The 20,930-nt window shown below is 33.9% G+C and overlaps 1 protein-coding gene and 3 long non-coding RNA genes across 9 annotated transcripts; 2 read left to right on the forward strand and 2 right to left on the reverse strand.

Annotated features, from left to right (window-relative positions):
- The first annotated feature begins 1,530 nt into the window (after window positions 1–1,530).
- LOC133880869 (uncharacterized) lies at window positions 1,531–16,126 on the forward strand. Of its 6 annotated transcripts, XR_009902451.1 has the most exons (4): window positions 1,531–1,590; window positions 1,696–1,836; window positions 11,720–12,735; window positions 15,900–16,126. XR_009902451.1 is itself a non-coding variant. In XM_062319826.1 (2 exons), exon 1 carries the CDS (start codon window positions 14,829–14,831, stop codon window positions 15,426–15,428), a length of 600 nt encoding a protein of 199 aa, XP_062175810.1. In that variant the 5' UTR covers window positions 14,199–14,828; the 3' UTR covers window position 15,429; window positions 15,851–16,126. The 6 variants fall into 6 exon arrangements, 2 of the variants coding, with proteins under 2 accessions (XP_062175810.1, XP_062175811.1); XR_009902450.1 differs by having other exon boundaries at window positions 1,570–1,836; XR_009902452.1 differs by lacking the exons at window positions 1,531–1,590; window positions 11,720–12,735 and having other exon boundaries at window positions 1,598–1,836; window positions 15,851–16,126.
- LOC133880972 (uncharacterized) lies at window positions 2,244–4,575 on the reverse strand. The gene is made up of 4 exons (XR_009902469.1): window positions 4,420–4,575; window positions 4,278–4,342; window positions 3,602–3,657; window positions 2,244–2,564 (listed from the first exon to the last, which is right to left on the reverse strand). It is a non-coding gene; the product is annotated as an uncharacterized LOC133880972 (long non-coding RNA).
- On the reverse strand, window positions 8,695–11,078 carry LOC133882557 (uncharacterized). Its single transcript, XR_009902684.1, has 4 exons — window positions 10,897–11,078; window positions 10,755–10,819; window positions 10,079–10,134; window positions 8,695–9,015 (listed from the first exon to the last, which is right to left on the reverse strand). It is a non-coding gene; the product is annotated as an uncharacterized LOC133882557 (long non-coding RNA).
- A 3,588-nt stretch (window positions 16,127–19,714) lies between the features above and the next one.
- On the forward strand, window positions 19,715–20,547 carry LOC133880971 (uncharacterized). Its single transcript, XR_009902468.1, has 2 exons — window positions 19,715–19,865; window positions 19,986–20,547. It is a non-coding gene; the product is annotated as an uncharacterized LOC133880971 (long non-coding RNA).
- The last annotated feature ends 383 nt before the right edge of the window (window positions 20,548–20,930 follow it).

Raw genomic sequence — 20,930 nt, forward strand, 5'->3', positions numbered from 1 at the left:
ACATATACGAGTTACAGTTTTTTAGAAATCAGTAAACGATCGAAATAGATTGGGTTGGTTTTTAGAGGAAACCTGAATCACTTTTCAAACCCAGGTTTAATAATTATTTTATTAAATTTCCCGGTCTTTAAATGGACACTTACAATAAGATAAGATAGAAAAAATACCCAATTCATGATAAACTTAGTAAAACCAATCTTAATCTTAATTGATAACTAATAATCCTTAATTATTAACTAAAATTCTACTTCAATACAAATTATAATCCATTCCTAATAAGTTGTATGAACTTCATAACAAAACATGCTCTGTAACAATTCGAGAATTATGTGATGTTAGGTTGAATGATTATGCATGAAAATATATGATAATAAATAGATTTGCATGTCTTAACCATGCTTAATTAAGCTCCATAAGAACGCTAGTTAGCTAGCTGTTTTATAGCATAAGATGAATTACTCTAATATAATTAATCAAGTGTTTTAGCCAATGAACTCTAACCCAAACATTCATTCCTTTTTATTAACCAATGAATTATATCAAAGTGTCTGGATCTGAGTCTCATGAGAAAAAGTTTGAAGCTATATATATTAATTCACGCCAATAATAGTAGAAAAATATAAATAAATCTATAGAGGTACCTAGCTAGTATCTTGATGGTTCATTTGATTAATGACTAATTAATTAACAATAGACTATTCTAGAGTTTTCTCCAGTGGTTTAATTTGGCCTCTAAACCAACAAAGAGGCACCTAGCTCTTTGTTCTTGTGACACTAATTGTTACATTTTTCTTCTCAATTTTTGGAGAGATCAATAATAGACTAATTAATAATATAGGTTTCTTGAAAATCCTGAAAAAGATAGTCTTTGTTATGCACAAGGACATGAATAAACTAGAACGTACATTTTCTCTTCATTAATTAATTTTCTTGTCTGCTTCATATTATATTAATTTCTTAAACAAGAGAAAAACTCTCCAATGTGTGTGATAACTATTTGTTTTTCAAATAAAAAATACAATTGCTTTATCATCACACGAAAGATCAATAAGCATTAAAATCAATAAACTATATATAACCTCTCATTAACACGGAAAGCAACTACTTTTAAAAAAAGGTACTCAAATTTTTAAAAACGTCAATTTAAAATATTCATCTTTCAATTTTTTTCAATTTTTCAACTCCCTATTAAAATTTTCCGTTAAATCATGTCAAAATTTATAAAAATACCCCTCATTTTTTTTAGCAAAAATAAAAATAAAAATTGCTAGTATTTAAGTGTTGGAAATTTTGATAGGATTTAACAAAAAATTCTAACGGATAGTTAAAATTAAAAAAAAATTAAAAATTGAAAGATGAATACCCTAAATTGACACTTTTTAAAGTTTAGGTACCTTCTTTCAAAAACGATGAAAGATCAGGAGTTATAAGTGAAGTTTTTTCAATAAATTGTTATGAAATTAATTAGGCCTAGGTTTGATTTTTAACGGGCGCTCAAATTTAAAAAGTATTAATTTCATGCCTGAAAGATTTAAATATATATATACTTGTTTACTCGCTAGTTGCTATACATCTGAGAACATGCAACTGGTTTCCTTTCTTTCTTCTCCCACTGCAATCCTCTATATAAAGAAAATATCTCACGTTCATATATATATAGCTTCTTATACTATCTCTTTCTTTTTCTTATTTCAGACTTGTAATTGGAAGAGAAAATGGCAATTTCTTCCTTTTCTTCCAGGGCTTTTTTTGGAGTTTTGGTGTTCTTTGCTCTAGTCTCTGCTATTGTTTCATCTGCTTCGGTTAAGTATCTAAGTGATCGTGCTCCACCTCCTGGTAAATGTTTATTTTCATTTTACTTGTATGGAGATGGGTTGTATACAGGTTTTGATTGGTCATAAACGACATAATTTTGTGACACTTACACAATAAACATCATAAAAAATTTAATGTCGTTTTCAGTGTAAACGTCGCGAACCCATTTACGTCGTTTCACACTAAACGACATCTTTTTGTGCTCACAAAAAAATGGGTTATTTACATTGAAAACAACATTAACTATTTTTAATGTCGTTTACTGTGACGACCCGTTTTTTTTTTTTTTTATTATTATTATTTTTTTTTTTCTCGAAAGCATACAAACGGATCTTCACAGTGGCACGACTACATGTCGCTCAGCCAACATATGACACATGTCCCATAACATGCATCTGATAATCAGAGTTACATTTAATAGCGGAATATAGTAATCAATGTGCAGCGGAACACATATCATAAGCGGAAATACATCTAATATACAATAGTTAATTACAACAAGAGCCATTTACAAGTCTAACTATTTAAGGCATTATATAACATATTACACTAATTACTTTCTAAAATATAGGCTCAACAAATACATGTGCCATATAGGACACGAGCCATGGATAAAATACCCAAAATGCGGACTACCCATGAGTCCGTGACTTATGACTATCGCGATGTGCTCCAATCATAGTATCCCACACGCTAGGTGGACGAGTCAATATCTATATCCGCAAAACCTGCAACCAAAGCATCAATGTCTGCACGGTTGCGGGGGTTGCCGCATCCGTACAGGTGGAATTATGAGCCCACCGCCTTAGCATAAATAAGATACACTAAGACCTCAGAGGTATACTATTCACTGAGTTTTCGCAAAGAACCAACTTTTCATTTTTAGTCGTGCGAACACTATAACAGCTACCAATTTTATAAACTTTTGTTTGGAAAATCCTCATAGCTGATATAGCAAACACCGACTAATAGAAAACATTTAAATACTGTGGGTAGCTAGTATTATACAAAAAGATTCGTTATAGAACACAATGACATTTAATCATGCAACCATCCGATACCAATATACATAAGCTCTTTTTCTATCAAGACTTTTATGCATACTAATACGTCTAGCAAAACTACATTTAAATCATGCAACCATCCGGTACCAATATACATAAATTCTTTTTCTATCAAGACTTTTATGCATATTAATACGTCTAGCAAAACTACAATATACTTATCATGAAAACATCACACAATTTAAACAATGCTATGCATGCTCATGATAGTCTTTTTGTTCATTATGAGCCTCACGCTCTCTTCATTATTATGAGCCTCACGCTCTCTTCTTTATTATGAGCCTCACGCTCTCTTCATTATTATGAGCCTCACGCTCTCTTCATTATTATGAGCCTCACGCTCTCTTCTTTATTATGAGCCTCACGCTCTCTTCTTTATTATGGGCCTCATGCTTTATGCTTTACAATTCTAACTCTATACTCCTATTCTTTGCAAATCATGCTTTCTTCAAATACCATGAACCAATCAACATGAAATTTTCATTATTCTTCTTTGCATAATTAAATCCCAACTACAATACACTTTCAAATACTTCAATCAATTCAAAACCTTTCATTCATGCATCATTTCATAACATCATTGATATTTCAACATAATTGAAACTACTTGAAACATCCAAAACATACATGTTAACATATCGTTGGTTCAATAGAAAATCATCTATCATTTGCATTTCTATAAAATACGAAAAATATCTTTTCTCAGTGAGTAGAATACTCACTTGGCTGCGCGGATATTAAGCACTAGGTCTCCTAGACACCACCATGCAATGCATTACTGTAAAAACAATACATTGCACATTATTGACAACTTCTAATATTGGACTCATATTTAGCTCCAAAATTGCTCAAGAGCTAACCCATGGAAAACCCATAGTATTTTAAGGGTTCCAAACGCCTACCCATAAATCCTAAACACTAATTAAAACTCAAACAATATTAATCCAAAGTATTCACTAAGGGTTAGATATTAACATCACTATTTAATTATTTACCCATAAAAATATATTAATTGCTAACCCATAATTAATTCCACTAACCCATACATTATTTTCACTAACACTTTTATAATAATATTAACCCTAAAATTATATTCACTAATCTCTAGATTATTTTTCACAAACATTTTCTCGATATCATTAACTCTAATATTATTTCATAAATATTTTTACCTCAATTACTAACATATTAACACAATTTAATCATCTAGATTTTTAATCACTTAAAAACCCCAAATTAGTTTAACCTAACAAATTAGAGTCTCTAAACTTTAAATCATAATTTATAAACACTACCTCAAACACGATATTATTAACCCAATAGCTTTTACTAAGGGTTAATCACAATAAATAGCATTTTAACAAAATACCCGAAAACTAATGTCTATAGAAAACTTACCAAAAATTCGCCAAGCAAAGACCAAATGCTCGGGAAGCTCCTAGCAACTCCAAACTACCCAAAATCTAGAGAAAACGCCAAGTTAAACTCATCTCTATAAGATTTATAAAAAATCTCCAAAAATGCTAGTTTAGCGATTTACCTCAAAACGATCGGTAGAAACGTAGATCGAGCTTCGTAGATCACGTTACCGAAGTCGGATCGAAGATCGGACCGTTGGATCTTCGTAGATCAAGGATTTTCTATAAAAATCCATAAGAGAAAAATAAGGAGGAGAGGCACTGCCTCTCCGAAAAAAAATAGAAGAGGCCAAAAGGCCTTTTCTTCGGAAAACAAGGCGCAGTGCGCCTTGTTGTTCATTATTATTTTTTTTTTTGTCTGGAAGGGCCAAGTGGCCCTTCCTTTAAGTGAAGGTGGGGCGCAGGTGGCGCCCCACACTTCATTTATTTATATATATATTAATTTTACTTTTAACTTTTCTTTTTCTTTTAATTTTATTTAATTTTATTTCTTTTTGTTATTTCATTTTCTTTTCTTATTTAATTTTATTAATTAATTTCTTTTATGTTAATTTTTCATTTCTACTTTATTTTCGATTATTTCAATTTTCTATTTTATTTGGACTTTAAAAATATTACTTTTTACATTTTAATAATACTAAAATTATTTTAACTATTCATTTACTCAAATTTTATACTCTAAATATTAAATAATGTCCCGGACATTACATTCCTCCCTCCTTATAAAAATTTCGTCCTCGAAATTTGGACATTAAATCGTTTTGTGCACATACGAGCATGCATTCTATATTAGAACACTCATGCAAGTCTGCGTTTTACTTGAAATATTCATGAGAAAGTGGTAAGATACAACAATCATACCCGGATTTATTCGCTAAAATGGGGATTACTTCCACATTTAACGATCGATCACACATGTGGCTTCCTCAACATTACGATTTCACCACAAGGTTCTCACTAACGAAATGATTTTAGTGTTTTCTTACCCACCATTACTCGTTTTGCACCTTTTCATAGGTCAATTTCCGTTGAATATGAAGAAGTTCATCACAAGTAGAGGGCGTAAACACACTCGCAATCGAGAAATACGGGAAAATGTCATGAATGTCCGCCAAAACGAGGAGACATTATGACCGATTACATGACGAACCCACATTTAACACTAGGGACAACTCAATATATCCAGAATTGAGCATATTCATATCCGCAAAGCGTTACATGTTTCGCATTGGCATCACCTTGCATTTCACCAGATCACCAATTTGAATCACATATTTGCGGCGATGCTTATCCACATAGCGTACCATCACTATGTAGTGAATATTCACTTTGAACGAGTGCAATTTTCCCTAGAATCATGTACCACTTCCAAGCTCACTGATTGTCTCACGCCAACTTCATGCCAAATGAAATGGCGTTCCACGCTCACGTCTATACGATTTTACGTGCGATATAATGTCAATAGTTGTAAACCAGCATAACTAGTAGTCGCAACCAATGACGGTGTCCTAACCAACTCTATGGATTCCCACACGCATAACTTAGGCGTATCCTCAAGTGTATAAATAAATCTGTCGAATCAGTCGTCCGCATACAAAGGGTACGTTGAGCTAACATTCCACATACACGTAGAGTAAATCCCGCCATCACGAGATTTCCACTTAGTGCTTTAGCTGTGACAGTAGCTTAAGTTGCACATAAGGACGTATTGCCATCAAAATCTCCAAACACAAGAAGCCATCAACATTACCCTATAATTAAGTCTCTCAACGTGGGAACACATTGAGACTTGAGTGATAAGTGTGGGTTTCACACACTTCACCATAGAGGTAGTTCTAACACGTTATTAAGGCTTAAACAACTACTGCTAACTCCAAATCATGAGTAGGACTGTGCTCCTCATGGTCTACAGTCGCCTAGAAGCATAGGCTACATCCCAATCCTAATCGCGCTACACATGTGCCAAGCCACATACCCAACAATTTCCATGGGTAGTTTAAGCACAGGTGCAATTGTGTGTGTTCTTGTTCTAACGTGTTGACTACGAATTCATTCTTGCTCCTAACGTGAGCCAAGAATGGCGCTCCATCAATCCAAAACTCGCATCACCAAAAACTCGTAGTGGTCATACCATATATGGTTCACTGACTTTAGCACATTACCTTTTGCACCCAAAAGTCAATGGCATTATGGAAGAAAGTCAATTCTCAAGGATACCGAGGCTCCTTAGAGTTGACTGAACAAGTTGTCAATTCTCAATAAGGAATACTCATCTTGGATCGCCACGAGGCTTAGCACACGATAACCTATGCAACCTCCCATAGACTCGCGACTAAAGTGGAAACATCTGCATTATCCGAATGTTCTCAACTTGAACTCGATATGAGCTTGGCTTAGGCATAAGCCAGACACACAAGTGTATATTCTCAGACATCCATCATTGTCGAAGGTTGGAGAGAGATAGCGGAGTAACTCGCAAACGAGACCCACAAAGTTCGGACTCTATATACAATAGGGTAAGAGCACAACTACCCACTCGTGATTGTCTACGTTCACTTCTACTCTTTGATTGTTAATCCATTCCAAATTGACACCAAATCCCTAACGAGTCAATATTATAGTTCAACATGATAAGTTTTATGGTCTAGCATGTTGAACACCAAAATTCTATATACATGGCATTAAAACTCAACATATTACATGTTGAAGCTAAATAAGCCAATATTGGAACTCTACACGCATAACACTCTTAGCTTTACTGGCAGAGTCTTTTCTCTAGTACCGATGACACACTTATCCACACGCTCCCTATAAGCGAAGGCGTCATCATTATGAATGGTCACGCATAAGTTCTAATCTAAGGGTTCAACGCTCAATTTGCATAGCTTACAAGTGCAATTGAGACCAGGGTGGACAATTTAACATATCAAACTAAATGAGTTAGACACCGTAACTCCTCATATCAAACACTATAGCTAACATTGTCACCACCCATATAATGCTAAGGCAATGACCTCCATGTTTACTGTGGACAAATGCGTCACCAATAGAAATGGTCACGCACGATGATTTTAAAGGTTTGAAGCCCATTATGCATGTAACCATGCATACTGAGACATACGAATGGATACAACTCGAATAAGCCAAATGCATACAATGCTACAACATAAAGATATAAATCATGTGGCAGCATTAGTAGCATTTGCGGTGGTTGGACGGACTTCAACATTGCTCGGTGTAAGTGTGTACACTATACTTGAGCAAACTGTCTCCGCTTGAAGTTGCTCGCTAAAGATACTTGAATTTGGCGGCAACAAGTTGGTGACCTCACGTGGCATGGTCTCCTCAACTATATTTACAATGTGCCTTAGATCTTCTACGACATACACTCGAGTGTAGCTCCCCACACACTACAGTGGGCAACGCTAGAGCTGCTTTGAGTCAAAGCGGCTAACGAGGGACATAGCTTTACGAGGTGACCAAGTCTACCACATCGAAAGCAAACCCGTGATTCTACATGACACATACACCAAAGTGTGGCTTCCACAACTGGTGCACCGTGTGACACCAAAGCGGCTCGCAAAGGCATCCTCTTCTCCAAGGAACTTAGAGCCACAACCAATAGGTTGCTTCTTTGGCGGGAGGAAGCATGAGCTCCCAATGACATTGACCATTTTCTACTCAAATGATTCGTGGTCGAAGGTTCGGCAATAAAGGATACCTAAAACCACTACTAACAAACAGTTTCCTAGACAAAGGGGGAGGAGGTAGAGGCACCTAAAATCACTTCCACCTCAATCACTCACTGAGGAATCCTCTTCCTCATTGCGTATTGATATTGCTTGTCAAGACGGCATGACTTGTCTGTACAATGAAATGCCACATAGACAATGCTGCATAAAGAAGATTACATGCATCATGATACCCATGCAATGCACCTAAGAAGCTTATTCTAAACCGTTTCCCGTCTAAGCGATATACTCTACAAAATCACATTGAAGTTAATCTATGATGTGAAAGTGATAGGTAAACTAACTATACGTAAATTAAATAATATGCATCACAAAATTCATGTAATCCATATGGAGTATTATATTTTAATTTCCTATCTTTGTTGAAGCTTTTAAAATTTCCTAAGGCTCTTTTGTTATTATAGATTCTGACACAACCCTAAGTTTCCGCTTTCCGCTTTTCTAACAAACCCTAGGACTAACTGCTCTGATACCATTTTCTGTGACGACCCGTTTTTTTTTTTTATTATTATTATTATTATTTTTTTTCTCGAAAGCATACAAACGGATCTTCACAGTGGCACGACTACATGTCGCTCAGCCAACATATGACACATGTCCCATAACATGCATCTGATAATCAGAGTTACATTTAATAGCGGAATATAGTAATCAATGTGCAGCGGAACACATATCATAAGCGGAAATACATCTAATATACAATAGTTAATTACAACAAGAGCCATTTACAAGTCTAACTATTTAAGGCATTATATAACATATTACACTAATTACTTTCTAAAATATAGGCTCAACAAATACATGTGCCATATAGGACACGAGCCATGGATAAAATACCCAAAATGCGGACTACCCATGAGTCCGTGACTTATGACTATCGCGATGTGCTCCAATCATAGTATCCCACACGCTAGGTGGACGAGTCAATATCTATATCCGCAAAACCTGCAACCAAAGCATCAATGTCTGCACGGTTGCGGGGGTTGCCGCATCCGTACAGGTGGAATTATGAGCCCACCGCCTTAGCATAAATAAGATACACTAAGACCTCAGAGGTATACTATTCACTGAGTTTTCGCAAAGAACCAACTTTTCATTTTTAGTCGTGCGAACACTATAACAGCTACCAATTTTATAAACTTTTGTTTGGAAAATCCTCATAGCTGATATAGCAAACACCGACTAATAGAAAACATTTAAATACTGTGGGTAGCTAGTATTATACAAAAAGATTCGTTATAGAACACAATGACATTTAATCATGCAACCATCCGATACCAATATACATAAGCTCTTTTTCTATCAAGACTTTTATGCATACTAATACGTCTAGCAAAACTACATTTAAATCATGCAACCATCCGGTACCAATATACATAAATTCTTTTTCTATCAAGACTTTTATGCATACTAATACGTCTAGCAAAACTACAATATACTTATCATGAAAACATCACACAATTTAAACAATGCTATGCATGCTCATGATAGTCTTTTTGTTCATTATGAGCCTCACGCTCTCTTCATTATTATGAGCCTCACGCTCTCTTCTTTATTATGAGCCTCACGCTCTCTTCTTTATTATGAGCCTCACGCTCTCTTCATTATTATGAGCCTCACGCTCTCTTCATTATTATGAGCCTCACGCTCTCTTCTTTATTATGAGCCTCACGCTCTCTTCTTTATTATGGGCCTCATGCTTTATGCTTTACAATTCTAACTCTATACTCCTATTCTTTGCAAATCATGCTTTCTTCAAATACCATGAACCAATCAACATGAAATTTTCATTATTCTTCTTTGCATAATTAAATCCCAACTACAATACACTTTCAAATACTTCAATCAATTCAAAACCTTTCATTCATGCATCATTTCATAACATCATTGATATTTCAACATAATTGAAACTACTTGAAACATCCAAAACATACATGTTAACATATCGTTGGTTCAATAGAAAATCATCTATCATTTGCATTTCTATAAAATACGAAAAATATCTTTTCTCAGTGAGTAGAATACTCACTTGGCTGCGCGGATATTAAGCACTAGGTCTCCTAGACACCACCATGCAATGCATTACTGTAAAAACAATACATTGCACATTATTGACAACTTCTAATATTGGACTCATATTTAGCTCCAAAATTGCTCAAGAGCTAACCCATGGAAAACCCATAGTATTTTAAGGGTTCCAAACGCCTACCCATAAATCCTAAACACTAATTAAAACTCAAACAATATTAATCCAAAGTATTCACTAAGGGTTAGATATTAACATCACTATTTAATTATTTACCCATAAAAATATATTAATTGCTAACCCATAATTAATTCCACTAACCCATACATTATTTTCACTAACACTTTTATAATAATATTAACCCTAAAATTATATTCACTAATCTCTAGATTATTTTTCACAAACATTTTCTCGATATCATTAACTCTAATATTATTTCATAAATATTTTTACCTCAATTACTAACATATTAACACAATTTAATCATCTAGATTTTTAATCACTTAAAAACCCCAAATTAGTTTAACCTAACAAATTAGAGTCTCTAAACTTTAAATCATAATTTATAAACACTACCTCAAACACGATATTATTAACCCAATAGCTTTTACTAAGGGTTAATCACAATAAATAGCATTTTAACAAAATACCCGAAAACTAATGTCTATAGAAAACTTACCAAAAATTCGCCAAGCAAAGACCAAATGCTCGGGAAGCTCCTAGCAACTCCAAACTACCCAAAATCTAGAGAAAACGCCAAGTTAAACTCATCTCTATAAGATTTATAAAAAATCTCCAAAAATGCTAGTTTAGCGATTTACCTCAAAACGATCGGTAGAAACGTAGATCGAGCTTCGTAGATCACGTTACCGAAGTCGGATCGAAGATCGGACCGTTGGATCTTCGTAGATCAAGGATTTTCTATAAAAATCCATAAGAGAAAAATAAGGAGGAGAGGCACTGCCTCTCCGAAAAAAAATAGAAAAGGCCAAAAGGCCTTTTCTTCGGAAAACAAGGCGCAGTGCGCCTTGTTGTTCATTATTATTTTTTTTTTGTCTGGAAGGGCCAAGTGGCCCTTCCTTTAAGTGAAGGTGGGGCGCAGGTGGCGCCCCACACTTCATTTATTTATATATATATTAATTTTACTTTTAACTTTTCTTTTTCTTTTAATTTTATTTAATTTTATTTCTTTTTGTTATTTCATTTTCTTTTCTTATTTAATTTTATTAATTAATTTCTTTTATGTTAATTTTTCATTTCTACTTTATTTTCGATTATTTCAATTTTCTATTTTATTTGGACTTTAAAAATATTACTTTTTACATTTTAATAATACTAAAATTATTTTAACTATTCATTTACTCAAATTTTATACTCTAAATATTAAATAATGTCCCGGACATTACATTTACTGTGTAAACGTGACGAACCTATTTATGTCGTTTCAGTGTGAAACGACGTAAATTTATGATGCTTAAGGCCAAAGCGTCGATAAAAAAAATTCTTGACGGGCGGTATCATGGCCAAACTGAAACGTCATGGAAAAAACTACACCAACTTATTGGTTTTTAATATGTATATATATATAGGCCTTCTAATCTCGTTTTCCTTTTCTTTTCCCTTAATTTATGTGACAATATATAGTAATAATGGAACAACCATGTGGAAGTTTAAGCAAAACTTGGCATGGGAGATGCAGAAGGTCACATAACTGTAATAGGCATTGCAAGAATGATGAGCAGGCAATAAGTGGAGCATGTCATGGGATTTGGACAAAGAAGTGCTACTGCTATTACAAATGCGACTCATGAGTGCAAGACAATGAAAAACTCATCATTATTGAACAATTGTCTGTTTTTTTTTTTGTTTTTTACAAGGAATATAATTATCTTGATAGGGATTAATTTTGCTGTTTTATAGGATGTTTTGTTTGTTTTAAGACCATTTTATAAGTTTCTCTGTCAACATGTACAATGTTGATCAGATTTGGTGATTCTCATATGCTTTTGGAAAGATGAAAAATTTGAAAATAACTTGGACTAAGTGCAATCCATTAATGGTTTCTAACATATCAATTAATATTGGAAAAAAAATTCTTCAAAATGGCTGAAATCAGCAAAAGAATGAAGTGGAAGATGGTGATTTTATTAGAAATATCTCCATGGGCTTTCTCTAGCTAGTTTGAACATTTTTTTTAATGGATATTTTTACAATGAAGCTTGAGAAAAAATAAATATAGATCAAGTTAACTACAAGTAGTACCCCTGGCCTCTAACTATCATCTTGATGCTGCATGGCATAGTGGGTCGTTGATTCTACTGTTCTACAAGTACAAAACTCACAACTCTTTCACAAAACCAAGAAATTCAATGATGGGTAGGAAAACAGAAGAAAAATCACTCATAGACTATTTATTATGGAAAAATTAATAATAACAACAAAGTTTTTAGGGCAGTCGATCAAGCCAACCTTATTAGGCTTAAATAGAAGTAGGGTCTAACTCTGAAAAATAAATTACAAAACTACATTGCCGCAACTCGGTCGAACGAGACAGAGCATCATCATGTGATAACAACCCTTCTGGAACAACCTCCGTGATATCGACAAAAGCTCTCGAGAATTCATATTGATGCTTATCTTGTCGCCTCGTTCGAGAACAGGTATTGCATTTCGTTCTAATGCATGTTCATCATATTTAGTTGTAATTATTAAAAATCAATGATATGATCCTGACTTCTTCTTCTTCTTTTTTTATCTAACTTTTTTCTTCTTCATTTTGTTTTCTCTTTTTAAAACAAAAATATCAACAAACAACCTAAAATACAAAACTGCTTTCACTTTTATGTCACATTAAAACATTTTTTCAACCAAAAAAAAAAAGAAAAAGAACCCTTTAAAAAGTATTAACAAAATTAGTCATATGTGATCACTGATTCCATAGAATTCTGTGATGTTCTATTAAATAGAGTTTTTCTTCAATCTGGGTTTATAAAATTGCTATGCGGCCTTTAAGTATGTAAGAAGCACATGTTTTTTTTTTAATAGCATTAACAAAGTTGAGGAAATTTTACTAAAAAGCATCTGTTTCTCACATATAATTAAAAACATCTTCTCACATGTTAAGGGACACATGATAATTTTATAAACTGGTTAGAAGAATTTATTACCAGTTTAAAAGAAAACCCTATCTTTTTTTATTTATTTAAAAAAAAAAAAGAATAGTTTAAAGTTTTTTACATTAGCATTTATTACCATATTTACTTTTAAATATTCAAATTTTGCTTTACCCACATTTTTTCCCCATTCGATATATATATGAAAAAAAAAAATTTCCTAATTTAATCCAAACATTACTTGAATTTAGTTTTTGAATAAGTTAAATGATTTCCTTACAACTCTTATTTAAATAAACCATTGAATCTGTATGATCTATATATGGGTCTTACATATCAAATAGTTAATTTAAAAACGAGATGTGTATCTTTGAATAGTTTAAGAGAAATAAAAAACTTCTGTATATTCAAACATTATGTACCTTCTTTCTGAAGACAAGAACAGTGCAACTGTTTTATCTCAACCGTTCATAGTCTCAATCAACTCAAATCAAGTTTTGTCTGAGTAGATTTTAGAGATTTTTGTTTCAGGAATATCATAAAGCAAAAGGCTGCACTAATTGGGTGTCTTTGAAGACCAATAAAAGGAATTAACCTGAATTCAAATAAAGCTGAAAAGTACTTTGGAAGAAAGGAAAAGCAGCTGTTACTATCCATGGTGTTTTCTTAGTGAGTAAGAATGAGTCTAGAATTTACAAGAAAGGTTTAAATATACATGATTAGTTTTGGTATCCGCAATCATAATCAATAAAGGGTTTAGCTTGGGCCTAATTTAAGTAAGAATTAAATCCATTGGGATCGAGACGTGTGTTATATAACGAGACACAAAAAACACGTGTTTCAACTCCAACAAATATAGTTCCAACTAAAACTAAATCCAAGCGAACGGTAAGATTTGTGTTGTGTTCCCCTACAAATAAGAAACTAACTGATAGCATGAAGTGCATTAATAAGTCCACAATGCATCTCATTCTCAACTAATAATGCCACCAATTTGTCTTTTGTTTCACACAAAAATAGAATTCAAAAAATAAAGATAGAATGAGATATTCCAAAAGAATTGCCTCGGATTATCGGATTGAAATTTTCAGCAATTCTTCCCAAATTATTAAAATTATAGAACTCATAATTGACACTCCAAATTGTCAGGAATTCTAATCCCTGAGTCTAAATGCATGGAAAAAGTGTTCAATAGTGAGCCCACATTTTGCATATTTGAAATAAAGTAAATAGAATCTTAATGAAAAAGAAGAAATAAAGCAAAAAAATAAAATAAAAAGGAATAAAATAAAAATAAAAAGTAAAAGCTATATGTTTATAAATGGCGAACCCGCTCAACATAAAGAGTTCAAGAGCAATCCTTATCCCCTGTCGGACAAACAGAGCATACAGTTCACTCTGTTTCCTCTGCCTATCTCTGTTTTCCTTTGCAGCCTTCGCTGCCTTTTAAGCCTCTGTCTCAATGCTCCGAAACCTCAAATCTGCCTTCGTGTCTTTTCTCATGGAAGCAGTTTTCCTCTTTTCTCTGTTCAGAGAAATGGTTGCCAATGAAGCTTTGATGAAAACTCAATTCCCTTTCGAGTAACAACTCCAAAAAAAAAAAAAAAAAACCTTCTGCTATTTTGTCTCTCAAGTCCTAAATGCAAATGGATTCATTCAATTTCTTCAACATCAGAGCTGAGAAGGCGAACGCTATGCTAAAGAATCGCCAGCTTCAGAAGATGGTAAACTTGTTCTGGGTAATCGAGGTATGCGTTGTTCTTGTCACGATTTCCAGGCTTTCCATGCAACTCCCACTTGCTGTCAAGAACTCCACCGGGTATTTCCGTGACGTGACATTCTCCTTGGTTAATCCTCGCTTCCTGTTCGTCGTCGGAAATGCTATAATCATCACTCTTTTCGCCAAGTCCGGGCAGTTTTCAGCTCAAGATTGCACAAAAAAGACCTCAGGGTCTGATCTTTACGAGGAGTTCATCAACAACAGAGCAAATTCCAAGCATAGTATATCTGATCAGAGTCATCAGAGTATGGCTAAGGATTACTGGAGGAGTCAGAGTTACTCGCAGATATCAAACAGCCGAGGGAAGAGTATTGTTTCTTGTGAGAGCTCGGCCAAAAGTTCAAATGCTGAGGATGAAATGAGCAACGAAGAGTTCCAGCGAAAGGTGGAGGCTTTCATTGCCCGGCAGCAAAGGCTTCTAAGGGAAGAAGACTGCTCTCTATGTATTTTCTCCAAATAGGGTAGGAGGAATTTCCTTCCGCTCGGTCTATAAAATTGTCATGTATTATTTATCATAATTAATGGAGGACTAACGTTCTAGATGTCATAATCCCCCTTACTCAAATCTCGAACGTTCACGCCCGGCCCATATCATGTTGGGATGCTTTAGCGCCACATAGTATTACTAAATTGAATTTGATATCACTTGTTAAGATTCGGGGAAAATACTAGTTACATTTGCGTTATTACGTACTCCAAAATAACTAATTAAAGTTATAATTAGAACTTCTTAAAATCACTTATAAAGTTAATATATTCACAATCGATCCCACCCACATAATACTAGACTTTATCTTCCAAGGCATATTATGAACTGTCTTCCACTTGCAATACACTCTCTTCCCCTTTTTGTTTAGCACTGATTTTATGTTTAAATTGAAGATAAGAATATTAGTATTAACTTTTGGTGCGGGTTCATGAACTTTAGCAGATAATTGTCACTTCAGGCGTATCGGATCCTTTAGGAAGCAATGGGGCCAGCTGATTTTGCTTACTTCTCTTTACGATCAGAGATGATGTAATTAGGTGATCAAGAGATTTCAGCTTCATAATATGTCTACTATTTGTATAAAAAGTATATATATTATGAAGCTGCTTGTTGATTTGTAGAATATTCTAATTAAACCTTTAGTGACCAGAGTCATACAATTTCTTTAATTAGTTCTCAAATCAATTATTTTACAATTGATATGCGCCAGAAAATAAGTGTCAGCAAATTTTGTCTGCCGGCATTTTTATTTTTTTAAACTTAATGTTCAAACGACACTAATTTAAATTCAGCGTTATTTGAACAGTAAACGACGCTAAATTATTAGTGTTGTTTATTATTCAAACGGCGTCGTTCACTTCCCAAACGACACCAATTTGTGTGGCCAAAAATTTAGTTATATATTTAACGATCTAGGAAAAAGCGCTAGTCACATCTGCACTATCACTCCAAAATGACTAGCCAATTTGGAGTTTCTCTAAAATTCTTTATAAAGCTCAGTTTCATGTAACTAGACAACGTGAAACTTAGCAGTCATGAGTGTCTCTTATAAACCACTCACTCTATGCGAGTTATTTATCTCTTTTCAATATGAGACCGGGGTGTTACACAGAGAGGGAAAATGAAGAGAAGCTGGCAGGAGCTCCTGCATCTGCCGGAAGAGAAGAAAATAAAAATGAAGAGAAGAATAAGAAAAAGGAGGAGGAGGAGGAGGAGGAGGAAGCTTAAGGAGCTTATGCAAAAAGAGAAAAAGAAAGGGAGGAGGATCCTTTTATTTTTCTTTTTCTTTTTTTAATTTTTTATTTACATTAACGTCGTTTAGGGGTTCAAACGATATTACCAATTTAACGTCATTTGAACAGTAAATAGTACTAACAGCTTAGCGTCGTTTCACTGTTCAAACGACACTAAATTGTTAGTGTTGTTTGAACAGAAACGGCATTAATTAACGTCGTTTGAACAGTAAACGACGCTAATTTGGAACCTCATCCCTATGTTTAGCGCCATTTTCAAAGCGATACTATTCAAACGACACTAAGTACCGGTTTTTTTTAGCATTCTATCGTATTAATAGCCATATTTCTTTCATGTGGTAAACTCTTTTGAATGTCAGTTGGATTTATGGTTGAGTTTCTTAATTAGTTATGAAATCTTTCCCCAGCCTTTGGTCTAATTTGAAGAGTTTTTACATTATCATCAATTATGAAAGTGAATGGATGGCCACTACTACATTTAACACCTTAAATATTGCAGTTATTCATTGCGATCGAGCTTCCTCTTCTTGCTTTAGGACTGCAATTTTGACTGATTTATGTATACTATCTTTCCTTAGAGTTTGGCAATTTTGAAGAGTTTAATTCTTTGGCCATCATCATCATCATCAATGATAAAAGTAAATTAATTAAACTACTTAATTAAGTGCTGCAAGCTCATTGATACGGAATTTAATTAGTGCTTAATTAGAAACATTTGTTAAGTGTAAACGTTTGTTATAGGAAGAGAATGGCAATCTCTTATCCACACCTTCATTATAGGAAATAGAATGGCAATTTCTTTCTTTTCTTCTAGGGCCCTTTTTGGAGGTTTGGCGGTCCTCGCTCTAGGGTTGATTAAGTGTTTGTTTGGGACTCAAAATTCTTCTTCTAGGGTTCATTAGATCGTGTGGTTCCTCGATATTATTGAGTACAAAGTTTTCTTTTAAACTGAATCGAAAGAAATTCTTTCAATCCAGTTTAGTAAACTAACATACATACGCACGTCCTCAGAGCATGTGATTTTTTGCATGTCTGAAGACATGTTAGTCTAGTAGACTAGGTTGGAACAACATTTGTTTTTTGAGCACGTGATTCAATTCTCATGTGTGTTTTTTTTTAAAAAAATTCATGTGATAATCAACATGCTTTAAGGACATATATGTCAATTTAATAAATTAAGTTGAAAAAATTTCATCTGATCCAGTTTGGAGGAGAACTCTGTTCTAATGTTATCGGGGTGATCTCTTATGTTGCTGGGCCTTTTTTGGTTGCTTTTCTTTGTATATATTTAGCCTTGCATATAAAATTTTAAATGACGTAGTACTATATTTAAATAGCATGCCACCGTGATATAATATAAATATGAAAGTAATTTTAAGTATTTTAAATTGTTTATTAATATTTTTGCTTTGAAAAAAGAAAATAAAAAGGCAAAGAAAAAAGTGCTACCAAACAATTAAATCATTTTGTAGTTGTACTCCACATTGTAATTGTTGTGTCTCAATCATAACTCATTTTATGGTCTCAATTAGAATCCAAGAAAACAGAGCAAGTTGAGCAACTCACAAAGTTTTAAGACAAAAAGTTTCTTCTAAATTAGATTGTAGAATACAATTTTAATACAACTTGCTATATTCTACCGTTATATCATCCTACATGGCACCTTAATCTAGAAGATAAGAAGAGTGCAACTTTTTTATCCTAATCATTCGTGGTCTCAACTGAACTCCAAAAAGGGGCTTCTTTTTTTATGAATGCATATGCAATGGAAGAAAACCCTAGCCGCCAAAGAGAGAAAATAAGAATAACCTTCCCAATAACACAGTGGTTACTGTCTGTCTTTTCTCTATATTTGTTTTTAGCAGCAATCTACGGGGTGAAGTTTTTTCTTGCTATTTTGGGTTTCGATTCCCTTTATTCATTTTCTAAAGTTTTGTTTACACGAAACTCTAAGAGTAGCGATCTTAGGTTTCCGGTATGTCTTTCATTTTCTTTCTAATTCTTTTTTGGGAGCAAATCACTGGCCGATGCAGAGGAATTATCATACATGTGGAAAAAAAAAAAAAAAAAGGTAATTACCTTTTTCCCCCATGAACTACCAAAAAATGCGCAATGCCCTCATGAACTACCAACTCGACCGAAATAGAGCATTCAACTATCAAAGACAACCATTTTTCCCCCTTCCGTCAGTCAAAGGGGTTAAAACAAACGGTCAACGGGTCATGTGCCGTTTTATATGGGGGCATGTTGGAAGATGATGGTAGTTTATGGGGGGAAAAGAGGAAGACGGTGGTAGTTCATAGGAGGAAAAGAGGAAGAAAATGAGGGTAAAACGGCATGTGACTGACGGAAGGGGGGAAAATGGTTATCTTTGATAGTTGAATGCTCTATTTTGACGCAGGGTGATGTGCTAAATAGTGGAGATCAATATATATATAATAGACTAATAAACTAGGAATTAAGTAAATAAACTAACAAAAACAAAAAGGTTCGATTTTTATAGAAGTGGTGTCTTTTTTCTATCCACCAACGATAAATTCAATTATACATATATATAACACTAGCATTAAGTTGATATGATAAGTATATATTATTGTGGTTACCTTTTAATTTGAGGGATAAAAAAATGAGGAATGTTAGAACTCATTTTAGTGTTCTTCTGATTTCCATCTGGAATGATATAAATGTAATAAAAAAATTAAAAAATTGCATCCATATCATCCAAAAGGACATAGATGTAATTTTTTTATTACATTTATGTCATTCCAGATGGACACCAGAAGAATACTAAAAGAAACTCTAGCATTCCTCTTAAAAAAATATATATATCAAACTAAATTTAATTAAAGTGGACCCTCTATAATTATTTACTCACTAATTAAACAGCAACATTTTCTTCTCCCACTGCATGCACGCAATCCTCTATATAAAGAAAACCTCTCTCGTTTCTTATACTGTCTATTTCTCTCTCTCTCTCTCTCTGTGAAAAGTGGGATACTTAAATAACTTTTAGACTCTTAATTGGAAGAGAAAATGTCAGTTTCTTCATTTTCTTCCAGGGCTTTTATTGAAGTTTTGGCAATCTTTGCTCTACTCTTTGCTATTGTTTCGCCTACTTTGGCTTTGTATCCGACTCATGATTCTGTTCATGTTGGTAAATTTTATTTTTTTTTTTTTTTTGTGTGTGTGTGTGTTAATATGCATTTATTTTGCCTTCTAATCTCTTTTTTCTTTTTCTTTTCACTTCATTTTTTTTTTATGTGATAATATATAGACATCCATAAACGATGTGAAAGTTTAAGCGAAACTTGGCACGGGAGATGTAGGAGGACGGGAAACTGTGATAGGCATTGCAGGAATCAGGAGCAGGCAGAACATGGGGCATGTCATGGGTTTTGGCATAAAAAATGCTATTGCTATCACGTATGTGCCTCAGTAGAAAGACAATCAAAACGCATTGAAAACTGACCGTCCGGACGGTTAAAATGAAAACCGCTTTTGCTGAGTTGTACGCGCATCAGAACTTTCATTGTCTCAGGAAATTGCCTTCCTTGAGATATTTGATGCAGATCTTGCCATATTAAGCCATTTTCATGTTGGAGAATATATTCTGCAATATCTGAAAAGTCATTAATTTCTCCTTGTTGAAGGCAGCAAATGTTATGAACTCATACATGATATTGCTATCATGAATGTGCCTGAGTACAAGACAATGAAAATGCATCGAGAGGCGTAAAAAGACTCTTTCAATAGTAGTTGTTGCAACTTGCTGGCAGGCATAATAAATGACAATGTTATCGATGAATAAACTAATGAATACTCAATATCATTTTTCATCTCTACCATTTTCTCATCGGGCTGTCTAATCCCTTTGAGTGTTGCAAAATCTTCACTAAAACGCATGTTAAAAGATGTATGCTTCAAGCTGGTTATCCGATGTTGAAAAAATAAGACTCCTACTATGAAAAATTTATTTGAAGTAGAGTAGGACGCAGACATTATGTTGTGGATTTGAGGAAATAGACATGTGGATGCAGGAAGTGAGAAATGTTTGGGATCCATGTGCACATGCATTTTCTGTGATATTATATCATGGAGGGAAATCGGGGGATTATGTGGATAATTACTATAGTCTTGAGATGTACAAGAAGGTATACGATCCCATAATATATGCAGTGCCCAGCAAGGACGGAGCCAGAAGTTCTTATGGGCAGGGGCC

Source organism: Alnus glutinosa, chromosome 11, assembly GCF_958979055.1.
Source record: "Alnus glutinosa chromosome 11, dhAlnGlut1.1, whole genome shotgun sequence".
Taxonomy (NCBI): Eukaryota; Viridiplantae; Streptophyta; class Magnoliopsida; order Fagales; family Betulaceae; genus Alnus; species Alnus glutinosa.

Coding starts and splice junctions, on each gene's coding strand:
- LOC133880869 (XM_062319826.1), top strand. CDS start 14,829: ATGCAAATGGATTCATTCAATTTCTTCAACATCAGAGCTGAGAAGGCG.